The 14171-nt window shown below is 41.0% G+C and overlaps 1 protein-coding gene across 7 annotated transcripts in view; it reads right to left on the bottom strand.

Annotated features, from left to right (window-relative positions):
* def8 (differentially expressed in FDCP 8 homolog) overlaps window positions 1-14171 on the bottom strand; it is a 60359-nt gene that overhangs the window by 17620 nt on the left and 28568 nt on the right. For all 7 annotated transcript variants that reach the window (XM_085991659.1, XM_085991661.1, XM_085991658.1 and 4 more), the window contains 2 exons: window positions 5836-5977; window positions 1248-1412 (listed from right to left, as the gene is read on the bottom strand). In XM_085991659.1, coding sequence (XP_085847785.1) covers window positions 1248-1412; window positions 5836-5977 — 307 coding nt within the window. The remainder of the gene's footprint in view (window positions 1-1247; window positions 1413-5835; window positions 5978-14171) is intronic.

Below are 14171 nucleotides of genomic sequence, written 5' to 3'. Positions count from 1 at the left end.
ACCTTGTTCCCTTCTCAAAAAGATTGCTTCGTGCAAGAGTCAGGGGTTGAAACTATTGGGGGGGGGGGGGGGGGAAGAAAAAAAGAGAAAAGAGAGGAGGAGGAGGGGGGTCCGCAAGGGCAACAGATTTCATGAGATTTCTACATTTTTGGTTGACTTAGTGGCAAGTCTGTAGCATGATTTTCCATTCGATAGCCAACACTGTTCAGTGGCAAATATTGACAACCAATAATTTAGACCAAGAAGCCCAACATTATGATGATGATTCCGGGTTCAGAATTTCAGCATACATACTTAAAAGGCAAGTTGAGACACTCAGCCAAAGCGTCAAAGTCCTAGGTAGCTTTTCAAAATTTTAAACTAGTTTGATCTTGCAGCCTATTCAACTTTGAAGTGAAATCTGCCATACAAAAACTTGTCTCTAGTAATCAGCTAATGGCAGCCTCAACATTATATCCGAGCCTATATTAATAGTCTATGAAGAACTTTCTAGTCCAAAGGGCAATTATAATCAAGTACCTGGGAGCGCGCAGTTCTTGATTACCCTACTACTCCAAAGCAGAATACAGTTTTCAGATCCGCTTTGTTCAGTCACCAAAAGTAATTCAGAAAAATACATTTTAATTAAAGAAAAAATACTTAACCCTGTTTGTCACTGAATTCTCCCCCTGGCTAATTCAGTCCTCCATAAACCAAAAAAAAAAGGCATTAGCCTCTCCCAGTCACATTCACTGGAGATTTCCCACTCGGTGCAAATTTTTTTTTTTTTTTTATATATAAAGTGTCTTGCTAGTGTGGTCCTAAGTTACCCCACATGCTGTGATGTGATAGTTCCCCCATTTTCTTTTGAAAACAGTAAGGAAATAAGTTACAAGGTGTGTCCCCAGAATCCAGCCATGACACCTCGATACTAGTAGCCATCGCTCCAGTGAAGCTCGCCTAATCATTCAATTATGCTGTCAAGACCTACTGTACAAATATACACATACATAGGAAAGTACCAAATTATACAGAAGACTCATTAAATACAGATCAAATTGTTAGTTTTCCCACTCGCGGGATAACTCTGAACAATCTTGAATTGAAGCACAAAATTATGTATATCAATGTCTTCCATCACTATGAATCAAACAGATAGCCAGATTTTGATGCCAATCTTCCCATCCTTAAGAAGATATGCGGCTCATTTAAAGTATAAATTAGTTAATTGTTTAATGCTTCAAAGCAGATTACAACAGTGTACTCACGTAGAGAAATTGGCTGCCGACACTCTCCGCACCGGTAATCTTGCCTGTCCAGTCCCACTTCAGGACAGATATTGAGTTCAAACTCAGACTGGTGGCTAACCTTTGATCTGACACAGCATTTAGTGATTTGGTTCAAACACTTACTGTGACACCGGTAGTAACAACCTGCCAACAAGGAAACTAAACTCAGTTAAAAATGGTGACATGCAGTGTCAGAGGGATAAATCAACCACAGCTTCTCGTATAGTTTAACAGAAAACGCTGGAAAAACTCAGCAGGCCAGGCAGCATCCGTGGAGAGAGAAACAGAGTTAACGTTTCAGGTCTGGGACCTTTCGTCAGAAAACTGAGCAAATCAAATCATTAAACAGAAAGTATCACTAAATGAACCAAATAATTTCTTTAGACACTTTTTTTCTGCTGGAAGTAACATAAAAAGAGTGTATTTGGAAATAAATGTCACTAAACTCGTGCATCAAACTGGTTAATGCTCGAAATGCCTGCAAGGTGTTGGTCACAAAGTTTCTGGAGCCTGGCAACCCAATTACTGGAGAAAAGCCTGTTGATTTCTATCACCTGTGGAGAAACTGTCTGCAAGAGATACGTCAGAAGACATGTCATTTTCACCCCCCTCCCATGAAACTACAATACCCAGAGCAAACTATAACCCATGTCGAAAATGCATAAACAGTAAGGCATGAGGCATAGGGAAAATATAGATTTCATTTTTTTCAATTTGTGAAATATAGATATATATGTCATTAAATAACAATTTTGAGTTAATAGTATTTTTTGGCATGAGGTTATTTTTATGTTGCTCAACTGGCCTGATGTTTATGTCAGGACGAGAGGGGGATGTTTGAGGTTCTTTGAGGCCAGCTTAGATGTTGCAGCCAGAGAGAGTCAGCCAGGCCTGGACCACGGTGAATCAGCACTTGGCCACTGGCGACACAAGAGTGAGAAAAACTTCTATTGGCTGTGGTTAGAACTTTTATAAATCATGTGAAAAACCAAAAAGCAAGGTGGCTTTGGGGACAGAGGAAGAATAAATACATCTTAAACAAATAGTCAAGGATACAAAATTGGTAGGCAAGATGAAAGCGTCAGTAACTGGAAATAAAAGGCTCGGGGGGGGGGGGGGAGGGAAGAACAAGGCTATTTGCAACGTAAGCAAGTTTGTTAAACTGGTTAGTACACGGTGTTACAAATATACCTGCAAGGCCTGTATCTTTCAGTATCAGTAAGATGGGCACTATATTAACTTGAATTAGGCATGTGACATTGTTACCAGCTTAGGGTCCTGCCTTAGATATTCTCTCAAACAGCAGTGCTAGTCACTTCCCGAAGCAGTCTGAACATCTTGCACTTAAGAGTGTAAGCGTATTGCCCAATATCCAACTATATGATAGCGTAACCCAGAAGTGCAACAATGGTATTGCTTCATGATCTGAACTGGATATTTGCATCTATACTTCAAGTTCTTTTAAGGCGGACTGAGAACATGCTTGGTGACACAATGCAAGATGCAAATCATTAAGATGCTTTATTTCACAGCACACCAAGATACAGAGCAACTGTTATGATCAGAATTGCTTAATTCCGTCAGTGTAACTTGTCTTTGTGTAATAATACACAATAATTAACATGCTACACTACAATAATTAACATGCTACACTTCTTCACATCAGTGGATCGTTTTACTTGACTTAAGCAGAATGACCCTTAACTACTCTCCAGCATATTACTGCTGAGCCTGGCCAAATCCTGCCCGGACAACATTCCTTTTGAAGGTCTGACTGATTGCCTGTGTCTCTGCCCTGTTTTTTACATCCTTCAGTTCATGGGCAGAAAGGAGCAGAGATATCCCATCAAAGTGGGTGTAGTATGTTTATCAATTGCCTAGACAGGCGAATCAATAACTTATTATTCCAATGAATGCTCATCGACCTGAAATGTTAACTGTTTCTTTCACCACGGATGCTGCCTGACCTGTTGAGCATTTCCAGCATTTTCGGTTTCTAATATCTTATTTATCGTCTATGGAAAAACATCAAAGCTTAAATCATTAACATTTTAACCACCTGTTACTTTATAAAAGCTTGAGTGAATACATTTTGTTTAACTCTACTACCCCCCCCCCCCACCACCTTCCTCCAATACTTTGAGGGAAAATGGTCAAAACAAATCTCAAAACATGACATACAATTTCAGTAATTTTGATGTATTACAGAAATGGGCAACCCATTATCACATTTAGGCTGCAGTGCAACAGCAGTAAATGTCAAAAACTGCATTCCAAGTTCTGGGTTATCCAGACAACACTGCAGAGGCTGACTAATGTTCAATTCGTAGAATCGGAAGTCTCAACTTACTTATTGCTAAATTTGATCATAAGGGAGATACTTCCCTAGTAAATGTGCATGGGTGGTGAGACAGGAAAAAAAAGGCCAGTTGTCACTTAAAACCAGGAGTGGAAAAATTATCACAAAGTCAACTAGATTAATGGCCATTTCATATTCCACGGTATATTGCTGTTAAAAGCAATCCTACAGTATAAATTACCCAATTCCTTTTTTCATTGAAGACACTGAAATTCTCCTGGGACAAGGGTTTCACCCAATACTGTACCTTCAAATGCAGCCAGCACAAACAGCCAACACCGATGATAAAGGTTACCCATTTTGGATTTGGCCATGGGGAGACTGTACTCTGTCAACCAGTACAATGCATTTTGGCATTGCTGGTTGATATTACCCGTCCATCACATTAGGGAAGGTTTATTAGCTAGACTGCTGAAATCAGAATTGCGACTTTGTAGTAACAGTGTATGTGTAAGCGGCAGTTTTATCACCGAGAGCCATCACAATTACTGAACTGAGGGGTCTAAAAGGCTGGACTAAACACAAGAAGTTTGAATAAGCAACATTTTACTATACAAATATGTGCCCCTGAATACTACATACTCCAGCAATACAAGCTAACTGTGGAAATATAAAAAGGACTTGCATTTTTAAGCAAATAGGCTATTTTTCCGTAAAGATAAAATTATGCTGCACAGAAGCAGATAAGGGACACTCACAATAGCAGCAGTTTACACAGAATGCCTAAAGATTTTCTCCTAATAGTTAACATTGTGTCATGGTTTCAAGGACTCCCACTGAGCCAGTCTCAGTCCATTCATCTATCAAGAGGGAAGTTTGTTAAAAAATAACTCATTTAGGCCCATGATAAGTCTTTTGCCTGCCAATTTTGTGTCACTAAGAGGATATTTGGCCACAATGCATCTTAAAGTGGCTGAACATTAATATGCATGTATAATCAAAAATCATATTGGAAATAGTTTAGAACACATAAAACATCAGCAATTTCAGATAAACATGCTGGTGCTACAGGTCCTATAAACGAGGCCTACAAGACATTACTATGAAGTTCTAATGTCTTAGATCAACAAGTGTAATAACTCACCTGCAGGAAGACTCAAATGCCAGATTTAATCCAAACAAAAATTCAAGCTCTGGTTTCATAAATTCAGATACTATGAAGCATAAAACTTTAAAAATTAACCTTACAACTATGCTGTTAAATGAAAAAGGAAATTACTAACTTCATTGGGCCATTTCCTCCTCCTGAGTCATTCAGCTTGGCAACCATACACACCTCATTACAAAAATACTACAGTATTACATAGGATATACAGCACAGAAACAGGCCAGCCGGCGTTTATGCTCCACTCGAGCCTCCTCCTGTTTTTCCTCATCTAACCATCAGTATAACCCTCTATTCCCTTCTCCCGCATATGCTTATCTAGTCTTCCCTTAAATGCATCTATACTATTCGCTTCAACCACTCCTGTGGTAGCAAGTTCCACATTCTCACCACTCTCTGGGTAAAGAGGTTTCTTCTGAATTCCCCATTTGATTTCTTGATGACATATCTTATATTGATGGCCTCTAGTTTTGCTCTTCCCCACAAGTGAAAACACTCTCTCTCTCTCTCTCTGTCTACTTTATCAAAACCTTTCATGATTTTAAAGACCTCTATTAAGTCACCCCTCAGCACTTCTCTTTTCAAGAGAAAAGAGACCCAGCCTGTTCATCATTTCCTGATCGGTATAACCTCACATTTCTGGTATCGTCCTTGTAAAAAAGATTTGCACCGTCTCCAGTGCCTCTATATCCTTTTAATAAAATGGCAACCAGAATTGTACGCAGTACTCCAAGCGTGGTCTAACCAAGGTTCAATAGAAGTTTAGCATAACTTCTCTACTTTTCAATTCTATCCCTCTAGAAATAAACCCTAGTGCTTGGTTTGCTTTTTTATGCCCTTATTAACCTGCATCGCTACTTTTAGTAATTTGTGTATTTGCACTCAGAGAGCCCTTTGTTTTTCTACCCCATTTAAATTCTTATTTTCAAAGTAATATGTGACCTCCTATGTGTGTGTGTGTATATATATAAAAATTAAAAATGCATTATTCCAAAGTGGATATTCAAAAATAAATGATAATTGGATAAGTTTATTTGCAGATTTTATTCTAAATAGATCTAGGCAGAAGCAAATGCAAACTGGGGTAAACATTAAGCATTCACCTGTGCAGGTATACCAGGTTTGAAGCAAGCCCCATATAATGGTGCTACACTTGTCACAGAACTGTTTGACACTTTTGCTTTTCTCCTTGTAGAATCGATGTTCAAGCAGAATTCGAATATTTGGCTCATCCTCATCAGGGTCCTATAAAGGAAGCCAATAAAAAAAGTTAAAATCTATTTAACAATGGCCTGTTTACATTAAGCTTACCCCAACATTTCAATTCAATGTGTGCAGAGGTTCACACTAACTTTGTAACGGAGGACCATATTCTCATGTGGAGGCCACACTGCCAAATTCACAGATTTTGCCGAATTCACATAGATACATAGAAGATAGGAGCAGAAGTAGGCCAGTCGGCCCCTCGAGCCTGATCATCCAAATTCAGTACCCTGTCCCTGCTTTCTCCGCATATCCCTTGATCCATTTAGCCTTAAATATATTCAAGAAGGAGTTAGATATATTTCTTAACGAATTGGACTCAACTGCGTTCTGTGGCAGAGAATTCCACAGGTTCACTACTCTCTGGGTGAAGAAATTCCTCCTCATCTCAGTCCTAAATGGCTTACCCCTCATCCTTAGACTGTGACCCCTGGTTCTGGACTCCCCCGCCATCGGGAACATCCTTCCTGCGTCTAGTCCTGTTAGAATTTTATAAGTTTCAATGAGATCCCTTCTCATTCTTCCAAACTCTAGCGAATATAAGCCTAATCGACCCAATCTCTCTTCATACGTAATTCCTGCCAACCCAGGTATTAGTCTGGTGAATCTTCGCTGCACTCTCTCCATGGCAAGAACATCCTTCCTCAGATAAGGCGAACAAAACTGCACACAATACTCAAGATGTGGTCTCACCAAGGCCCTGTACAACTGCAGCAAGACATCCTTGCTCCTGTACTCGAATCCTCTCGCTATGAAGGCAAACATGCCATTTGCATGCTTACCTTCAGTGACTGGTGCACAAGGACACCCAATTCTCGTTGCACTTCCCCTTTTCCCAATCTATTGTCGTTCAGATAATGATCTGTCTTCCTGTTTTTGCCACCGAAGTGGATAACCTCGCATTTATCCACATTATACTGCATTTGCCATGCATCTGCCCAATCACCCAACCTGTCCAAATCGTACTGGAGTTTCTCTGCATCCTCCTCACAGCACACGCCCACCCAGCTTTGTGTTGTCTAGATCATTTATATATAGTGAATAGCTGGGGTCCTAGCACTGATCCCTGCGGTACCCCACTAGTCATTGCCTGCCAATCGGAAAAGGACCCGTTTATTCCAACTCTTTGCTTCTTGTCTGCCAACCAGTTCTCTATCCAAGACAGTACCTTACCCCCAATCCCATGTATTTAACATTGCACACTAATCTTATGCCGGACCTTATCGAAAGCCTTCTGAAAGTCCAAATACACCACATCCACTGGTTCTCCCTTATCTATTCTACCAGTTACATCCTCAAAAAATTCCAGTAGGTTAGTCAAGCATGATTTACCTTTTGTAAATCCATGTTGACTTTGTCCGGTCCTGTCACTGTTTTCCAAGTGCCCTGCTATTACATCTTTTATAATGGACTCTAGCATTTTCCCCACTACCGAGGTCAGGCTTACCGGTTTATAATTCCCCGTTTTCTCTCTACCACCTTTTTTAAATAGTGGGGTTACATTAGCTATCTTCCAATCCATGGGAACTGTTCCAGAGTCTATAGAATTTTGGAAGATGACCAGCAATGCATCTACTATTTCTAGGGCCACTTCCTTACGTACCCTAGGATGTAGATTATCAGGCCCTGGGGATTTATCGGCCTTCAATCCCATCAATTTCCCTAACACCATTTCCCTACAAATACTGATTTCATTCAATTCCTCCCTCTCATTAGACCTTATGTTCCCCGGCATCTCTGGGAGGTTATTTGTGTTCTCCTTTGTGAAGACAGAACCAAAGTACGTATTTAATTGGTCTGCCATTTCTTTGTTCCCCATTATAAATTCCCCTGATTCTGACTGCAAGGGACCTACGCTTGACTTCACCAATCTTTTTCTCTTCACATACCTATAGAAGCTTTTACAGTCAGTTTTTATGTTCCCTGCAAGCTTACTCTCAATCTATTTTTCCCCTCTTAATTAATCCCTTTGTCCTCCTTTGCTGAATCCTAAACTGCTCCCAATCCTCAGGTTTGCTGCTTTTTCTGGCCAATTTATATGTCCTCTCCTTGGATCTTATGCTATCCCTAATTTCCCTCGTTAGCCACGGTTGAGTCGCCTTTTTTGTTTTATTTTTATGCCAAACAGGGATGAACAAATTCTGTAGTTCATCCATGCGATCTTTAAATGTTTGCCATTACCTATCCACTGTCAACCCTTTGAGTAGTTGAAAACAACCCTTCAGAGAATTAACAATTTCCCAACAACAACTTGCATTTATGTAGCACCTTTAACATAGTAAAATGCCACAAGGTGCTTCACAGGAGTGACTATCAAACAAAATTTGACACCGCACCACATAAGGAGATATTAGGACTGGTGACCAAAAGCTTTGTCAAAGAGGTAGGTTTTAAAGAGTAACTTAAAAGGAGAGAGGTAGAGGGGAGGAGATGTTTTGGGAGGGAATTCCAGAGCTTAGGACCTAGGCAGCCGAAGTAACGACCCCCAACGCGGTGGAGTGAAGTGCGAGGCCAGAATTGGAGGAGCGCAGAGATCGCGGAGGGTTGTAGGGCTGGAGGAGGAGCAAGGCCATGGAGGGATTTGAAAATAAGGATGAGAATTTAAAAGGCATTGTTGATCCAGGACCCAATGTAGGTCAGCGAGCACAGGGGTATTGAGTGAACAGGACTTGGTGCGAGTTAGGATACGGGCAGCAGAGTTTTGGATAAGCTCAAGTTTACGGAGGGTGCAAGTTGGAAGGTCAGCCTGGAGAGCACTGAAATAGTCCTCCCATCCCTCAATGGAGTCTGAACGAATGGCAAGTGGACAGTGGATGTCACAGATGAGCTTCTCAGACTGATCCCAGGCTCCTCTTTCTACTGCCTGCAAGGACCCTAACTGAAGTGTAGGGGAACCTAGTTTTGGAGAGGCGGAAAAGAAATCCACAGCAGAAAACTATCGATAACGAAGGACTCATGTGGGGAGCAGAATGTAAGGGGTCGATTTTCGTGGAGCCGTCAGGCAGGGTTTCAGGCGTTTTGGGGGGGGGGGGGGGGGGGGGGGGGATCCCGATTTCGGGGGTCCCGACACCATCCTGCCCAAAACCCCGCTCCACGCAACTTTCAGAGGCAGCGGGTACCCGCCCCGCACTGGGACCCGCCGACCCCAAGCAGGAAGGGATTCGTGCCAATTAACTGCCTGTTAACAAGTAGTTAGCAGGCAGTTTTTAGCCTAATCCCTATTTTGAGGGGTTTCCCCGACGGCTCCAAACCACACCAGGTTAGAGCAGGCGGGCCGTCGGGTTGAAGGAGTCGCGATGTCGGCGCTCAGGTGAGTGATGGGTGCATGAGTGCAAAGGTAAGTATGTTTGGTGTGTGTAAAGAACTTTTACTTACTTGTACTTACCTTCACAGCCTTTCTTCCTGTAGCCATCAGGAGCCCATCACTCAGCCGGTACTTAAAGCTGAATGGCTGCGATCTGTGAAAAGTGACAGCCTTCAGCTTTGAGTGCCGATGTGAGTTCTAACTGAGTCTGTGCAGAAGGACTCATGTCAGAACTCAGACTGTCAGTGTTTCACAGCTTGAAACAGCTGTGAAACACTGATATTTCATCTGTCAAGAACTCTTGACCGATGAAATTGCAGTCTGTGACGTCACCTGTTGCCGGGTGGCCCTTAATTGGTCTGCTGAGCCCGCTGGGCGGGCTCAACAAGGTCAATCAAGGGAAAATCGCACGGATTGGCCGGACGTCGATGTAGGCGGGACTAAAACCCGAAAGTTGTAGCCCCGCCTTCTTCCCGACAGCTTCGGGAAAATCGACCCAAGTGTTGCAGTAGAATACACTCTCCTGAGGCTAGAGTAAAGGGAGCTGGTTAATATTGTTCTGGAAGTTACTGGAACTTTACAGAATAACTATGTTGCAAGAACAAAGTTGTGCTGCTTTTCTTCCAGAGAAAATTTGTGTAACTGATGTGCATCGATTTTGTGCCAAAACACTGCTATGTGTGGCTTTCCTCAATCGTTTGTGCATCTTCTGATGTATGCCTGCCAAAACCCTCTGCCATTCATTCACATAGCTTCGTCCCCATGCAAAAGACCAGCTCAGTTTCTTGCATTGATGCCAGCAATGTGCTGGCATAGATATACATCCAAAATATTAAATTCAGTAAGACACCAAATATCAGCATAAGTGGAGGGATATCTGCATTTCTCTGGCACTTTTATTTGTTTAGGAAAGGAGGCACTTCTATAACTATTGACACGCCCTTGCACAAAAATAATATTTTCATTTCATTCTATACAAATAATTTTAATTGTTAAATAGAAACTGCAGTGTTTGCCCTAGAGATTCAAATATTTTTTCACATTTCCCACTCATGCACCAACTTATCTAAATATAAACATTCAGCCCGAATGCATAAATTGCAAGATTCAGAGCATTAGTGTACGTGTGTAATTCCTAAAGAACTGCGGTCGTGAAGTTTCATTCTACCATTTATGTTTTGCAAATAACTAAAGCACAACTGTAAGTTGGTAATAGATATGGAAGACGTACTAAAAAGATTAGCATTACTGAACAATGGTAAGTCACCTGGTTCAGATGGAATGTATCTTAGGTTACTGAAAGAAGCAAAGGTAGAAATAGCAACGGCATTGGTCACAATCTTTCAATCCTCATTGGATACAGGGGTAGTGCCGCTAATGTTACGCTACTATTCAAGAAAGGGGAGAGGGATAAACCAGGAAACTTCAGGCCAGTCAGCCTAACATCGGTAGTGGGGAAGTTATTGGAAACCATTATTAGGGACAAAATAAACTTTCATTTGGAAAGGCATGGGTTAATCAAGGAGAGCCAGCATGGATTCTTTAAAGGCAAATTGTGCCTGCCTAACTTGATTGAATTCTTTGATAAGGTAACAGAGAAGGTTGATCAAGGTAGTGCAGTAGATGTTATATATATGGACTTTCGGAGGCATTCAACAAAGTGCCACACAGGAGGTTTATTAATTCCAAGGGTTTCCATTTTCTTAAGAGGAAAGTGGCAGTATAGATACAAAATTGGCTCAGTGACAGGAAGCAAAGGGTGGTGGTGGTTAGATGTTTTTCAGACTGGGAGATAGTTTGCAGTGGTGTTCCCCAAGGGTTAGTTTTGGATCCATTACTGTTTGCAATTTTTATAAACAACCTAGACTCAGGTGTAGGGAGCAGCATTATGAAGTTTGCAGATGATACAAAACTTAGCAGCATAGTAGATAGTAATGAGGATAGTTATAGGCTTCAGGATGACATGGACAGGATGGTGAAATGGGTAGAAGTCTGCCAGATGGTGTTCAATGTGGAGAAGTGTGAAGTGATGTACTTTGGGAGGACTAAATGGAAAGACAGTATACTATAAATGGCACCATTTTGAGAAGTGTAGATGAGCAGAGACCTTGGTGTCCACATACACAAATCCTTAAAGGTGGCAGGGCAAGTTGATCAGGTGGTTAAAAAAAACATATGGGTTACTTGGGTTTATAAATAGAAGAATAGAATATAAAAGCAGAGATCATGCTAGAACTTTATAAATCACTGGTCTGGCCTCATTGTGGACAATTCTGGGCACCACCCTTCAGGAAAGAAGCCTTCGAAAGGGTAGAGGAGGTTTACCAGGATGTTACCAGGGATGAGAGACTTCAGTTATGAGGAGAGGTTGGAAAAGTTAGGACTGTTCTCCTTGGAACAGAGAAAGTTAAAAAGGTGACTTCGAGGTTTACAAGATGAGAGGTTTTTATAGAGTAGAGAAAGAAAAATATTCCCTCTGGTGAGTGGGTCAATAACCAGAGGTCATAGATTAAAATCATTGGCAAAAAAGTCTAGAGGGGAGAGGAGGGGAAACATTTTCACTCAGTTACTGGGATCTGGAACGCTCTACCTGAAAAGCTGGTGGAAGCAGATTCCATAAATAATTTTAAAAGGGAGTTGGACAGGTACTTGAGGATGAGGAACTTAAGAGTTACGGACAAAAAGCGGGGACGTGGGATGAAGCACGACTGCTCTTTCAAAGAGCCGGCACAGGCACGACGGGCCGAATGGCCCTTTTCTGCGCTGCAAGTTTCAATGATTCTCTGAACTGTAGAGGTTTAGAATCATCACTTCGTTATTATATATCATTTGCTTAAATAGAGATCGGGTAGGAGAGACTTTGCAAGCATATAATCAAAATAAATACTCGTTCGATTCAGAAATACAATTATAAAAGGTGGTTGTACGAGACCATGTAATTCAGTTGAAGCGGCTATTCAAATCTGGTTTACTGAAAATTCTCATTTGGGCTTCCTGAATATGTGCACTTATCAATGGCGAATAGTGAAAAAGAGTTAAATTTATTAACAATTTTAATTATTTAAAGAAATATAGAATGAATTAAAAATATTAGCATATAAGTTATAGTTTTGATCAACTTTGTTACAACTATAACTGAAACAAGCATTAATTTAAGCCTCTGTCCAAACATTCAGAATATAGAAATTAGATGCAAGACAGTATTGCTGAAGTTACATAGCAAAATACTGCAGATGCTGGAAATCCGAAATAACAGAAAATGCTGGAAAAACTCAGCAGGCCAGGCAACATCCGTGGAGAGAAATTAGAGTCGACGTTTCAGGTCTAACCCTTTTTCAAACTGGAAAGGAAATAAAATAGATCGAAGGCAGGGCTGCAATAGAACAAAAGAAGTAAGAGAGACATTAAGAGGTATTCAAAACCAGACGAGATGGTAATAGGACAGTGGAGACAAAAGACGGCAAGATTAGGTGTGAAGTGTACTGGCAGGATGGGAGACAGCTGCCGTGTGGGAGAGGAAAAAAAAAGGGGGGGGGGGGGGTGGAAAAGGGAAGATCCAAAACAAAGCACTTTGCAGCCTTCCGGACTCAATATCGAGTTCAACAATTTCAGATCATAACCTCGGCCCCGATTACATTTTTACTTTTTTTCCCCCCCACCCCTTTGTTTTGGATCTTCCCTTCCCCCCCGCCCTTTCCTTTTTTTTTCCTGTCTCCCATCCTGCCAGTGCTAATTTCTACATTCCGGCGTAGGTAAGTGAGCTCTGCAAGAAATTTAGGTACAAGTTCCCATCAGCAAGATTGACACACAAACCGGCGTAAATTTTGGCATAATTTCTGTGCAAGTACAATGCAGGAAATTCTGAACACTCCATTATGAGTGACACGATGTGATGTCACCAGCTAACATGGTTAACAATGCTATTGGTATGTACATTTAATTTTCCTGGACGTGGAGAAAAAAAAGAAGTTTTCTAAACCCAATGGACGTACAAATGCACAACACTGAAGCATGGTTCATTAAAAACGCACACACACTATTTATCCTTCGCAAAGAACTGCACTGAAAAATCCAAGTGCATTTGCTAGCTCCACTTGAATAATGGCCATGTTAACACAGCTATGCTGATTATATAATTTCTGTCACAGTAAACAAAATATTACATATTATTTTTACAATATCATGCCAACATTGCCTTCACAAAGGATTGCAATCATCTACAATGTGCTTTCATCAAACCCCAAAGCAGAATAAATATAAAGTCAGCTTGAGAATGTACAGCTGAAATAAAATCTATCTTAGCTGAGCACAGGAGATGGTAATGACACATAGCCAATGCAAGAAAAATGGCAAGTTATGGTATTATCGGCTAGATTTTTAAACATCTGCAGTACCTCATGTCAATGAGAAACAAAATATGCTCAAAAGCACTCTTGCTGAATGGCTGACATATCCAAATACCTGTCCCCTGAATGTCATCTGAACTGGTCATTAATGAGGCTACTGCAGGCATTCACATGTTTACCATACCCAACGGGAGGAAGTTGAGCACATGAGGGTTCATACAAAGTGCAGAGCAGTTGTCTGTAGGAGCAATATCTTGGCACCTTCTACAGTACAAGAAAGCTACAACTCCTTAGAAATGTAAAATGAACCTCAGAACAGAACTATTGATTTTGAATGGGCTTCACAATCAAATGAAAGTTTTGCAAATTTCTTGCTGATGTGTGCATAGTGTAAATATCAAATTGTAACCAATGATCTAGTCTGTAAAGAAGAAAAAAAAACCAGAAAAAGGTCAGGCTGCAAAATTCCAAGATTGCTCTACCAGTGATTTTATATAATAGTTATATCCAGTTTTGACATTGGCAG

Source organism: Somniosus microcephalus, chromosome 6 (genome assembly GCF_052327205.1).
Source record: "Somniosus microcephalus isolate GS21.2 chromosome 6, FLI_Smic_1.0, whole genome shotgun sequence".
Classification (NCBI taxonomy): Eukaryota; Metazoa; Chordata; class Chondrichthyes; order Squaliformes; family Somniosidae; genus Somniosus; species Somniosus microcephalus.
Note: the sequence above shows the minus strand (reverse complement) of the source record. Positions and strands in the feature narration are given on the sequence as shown.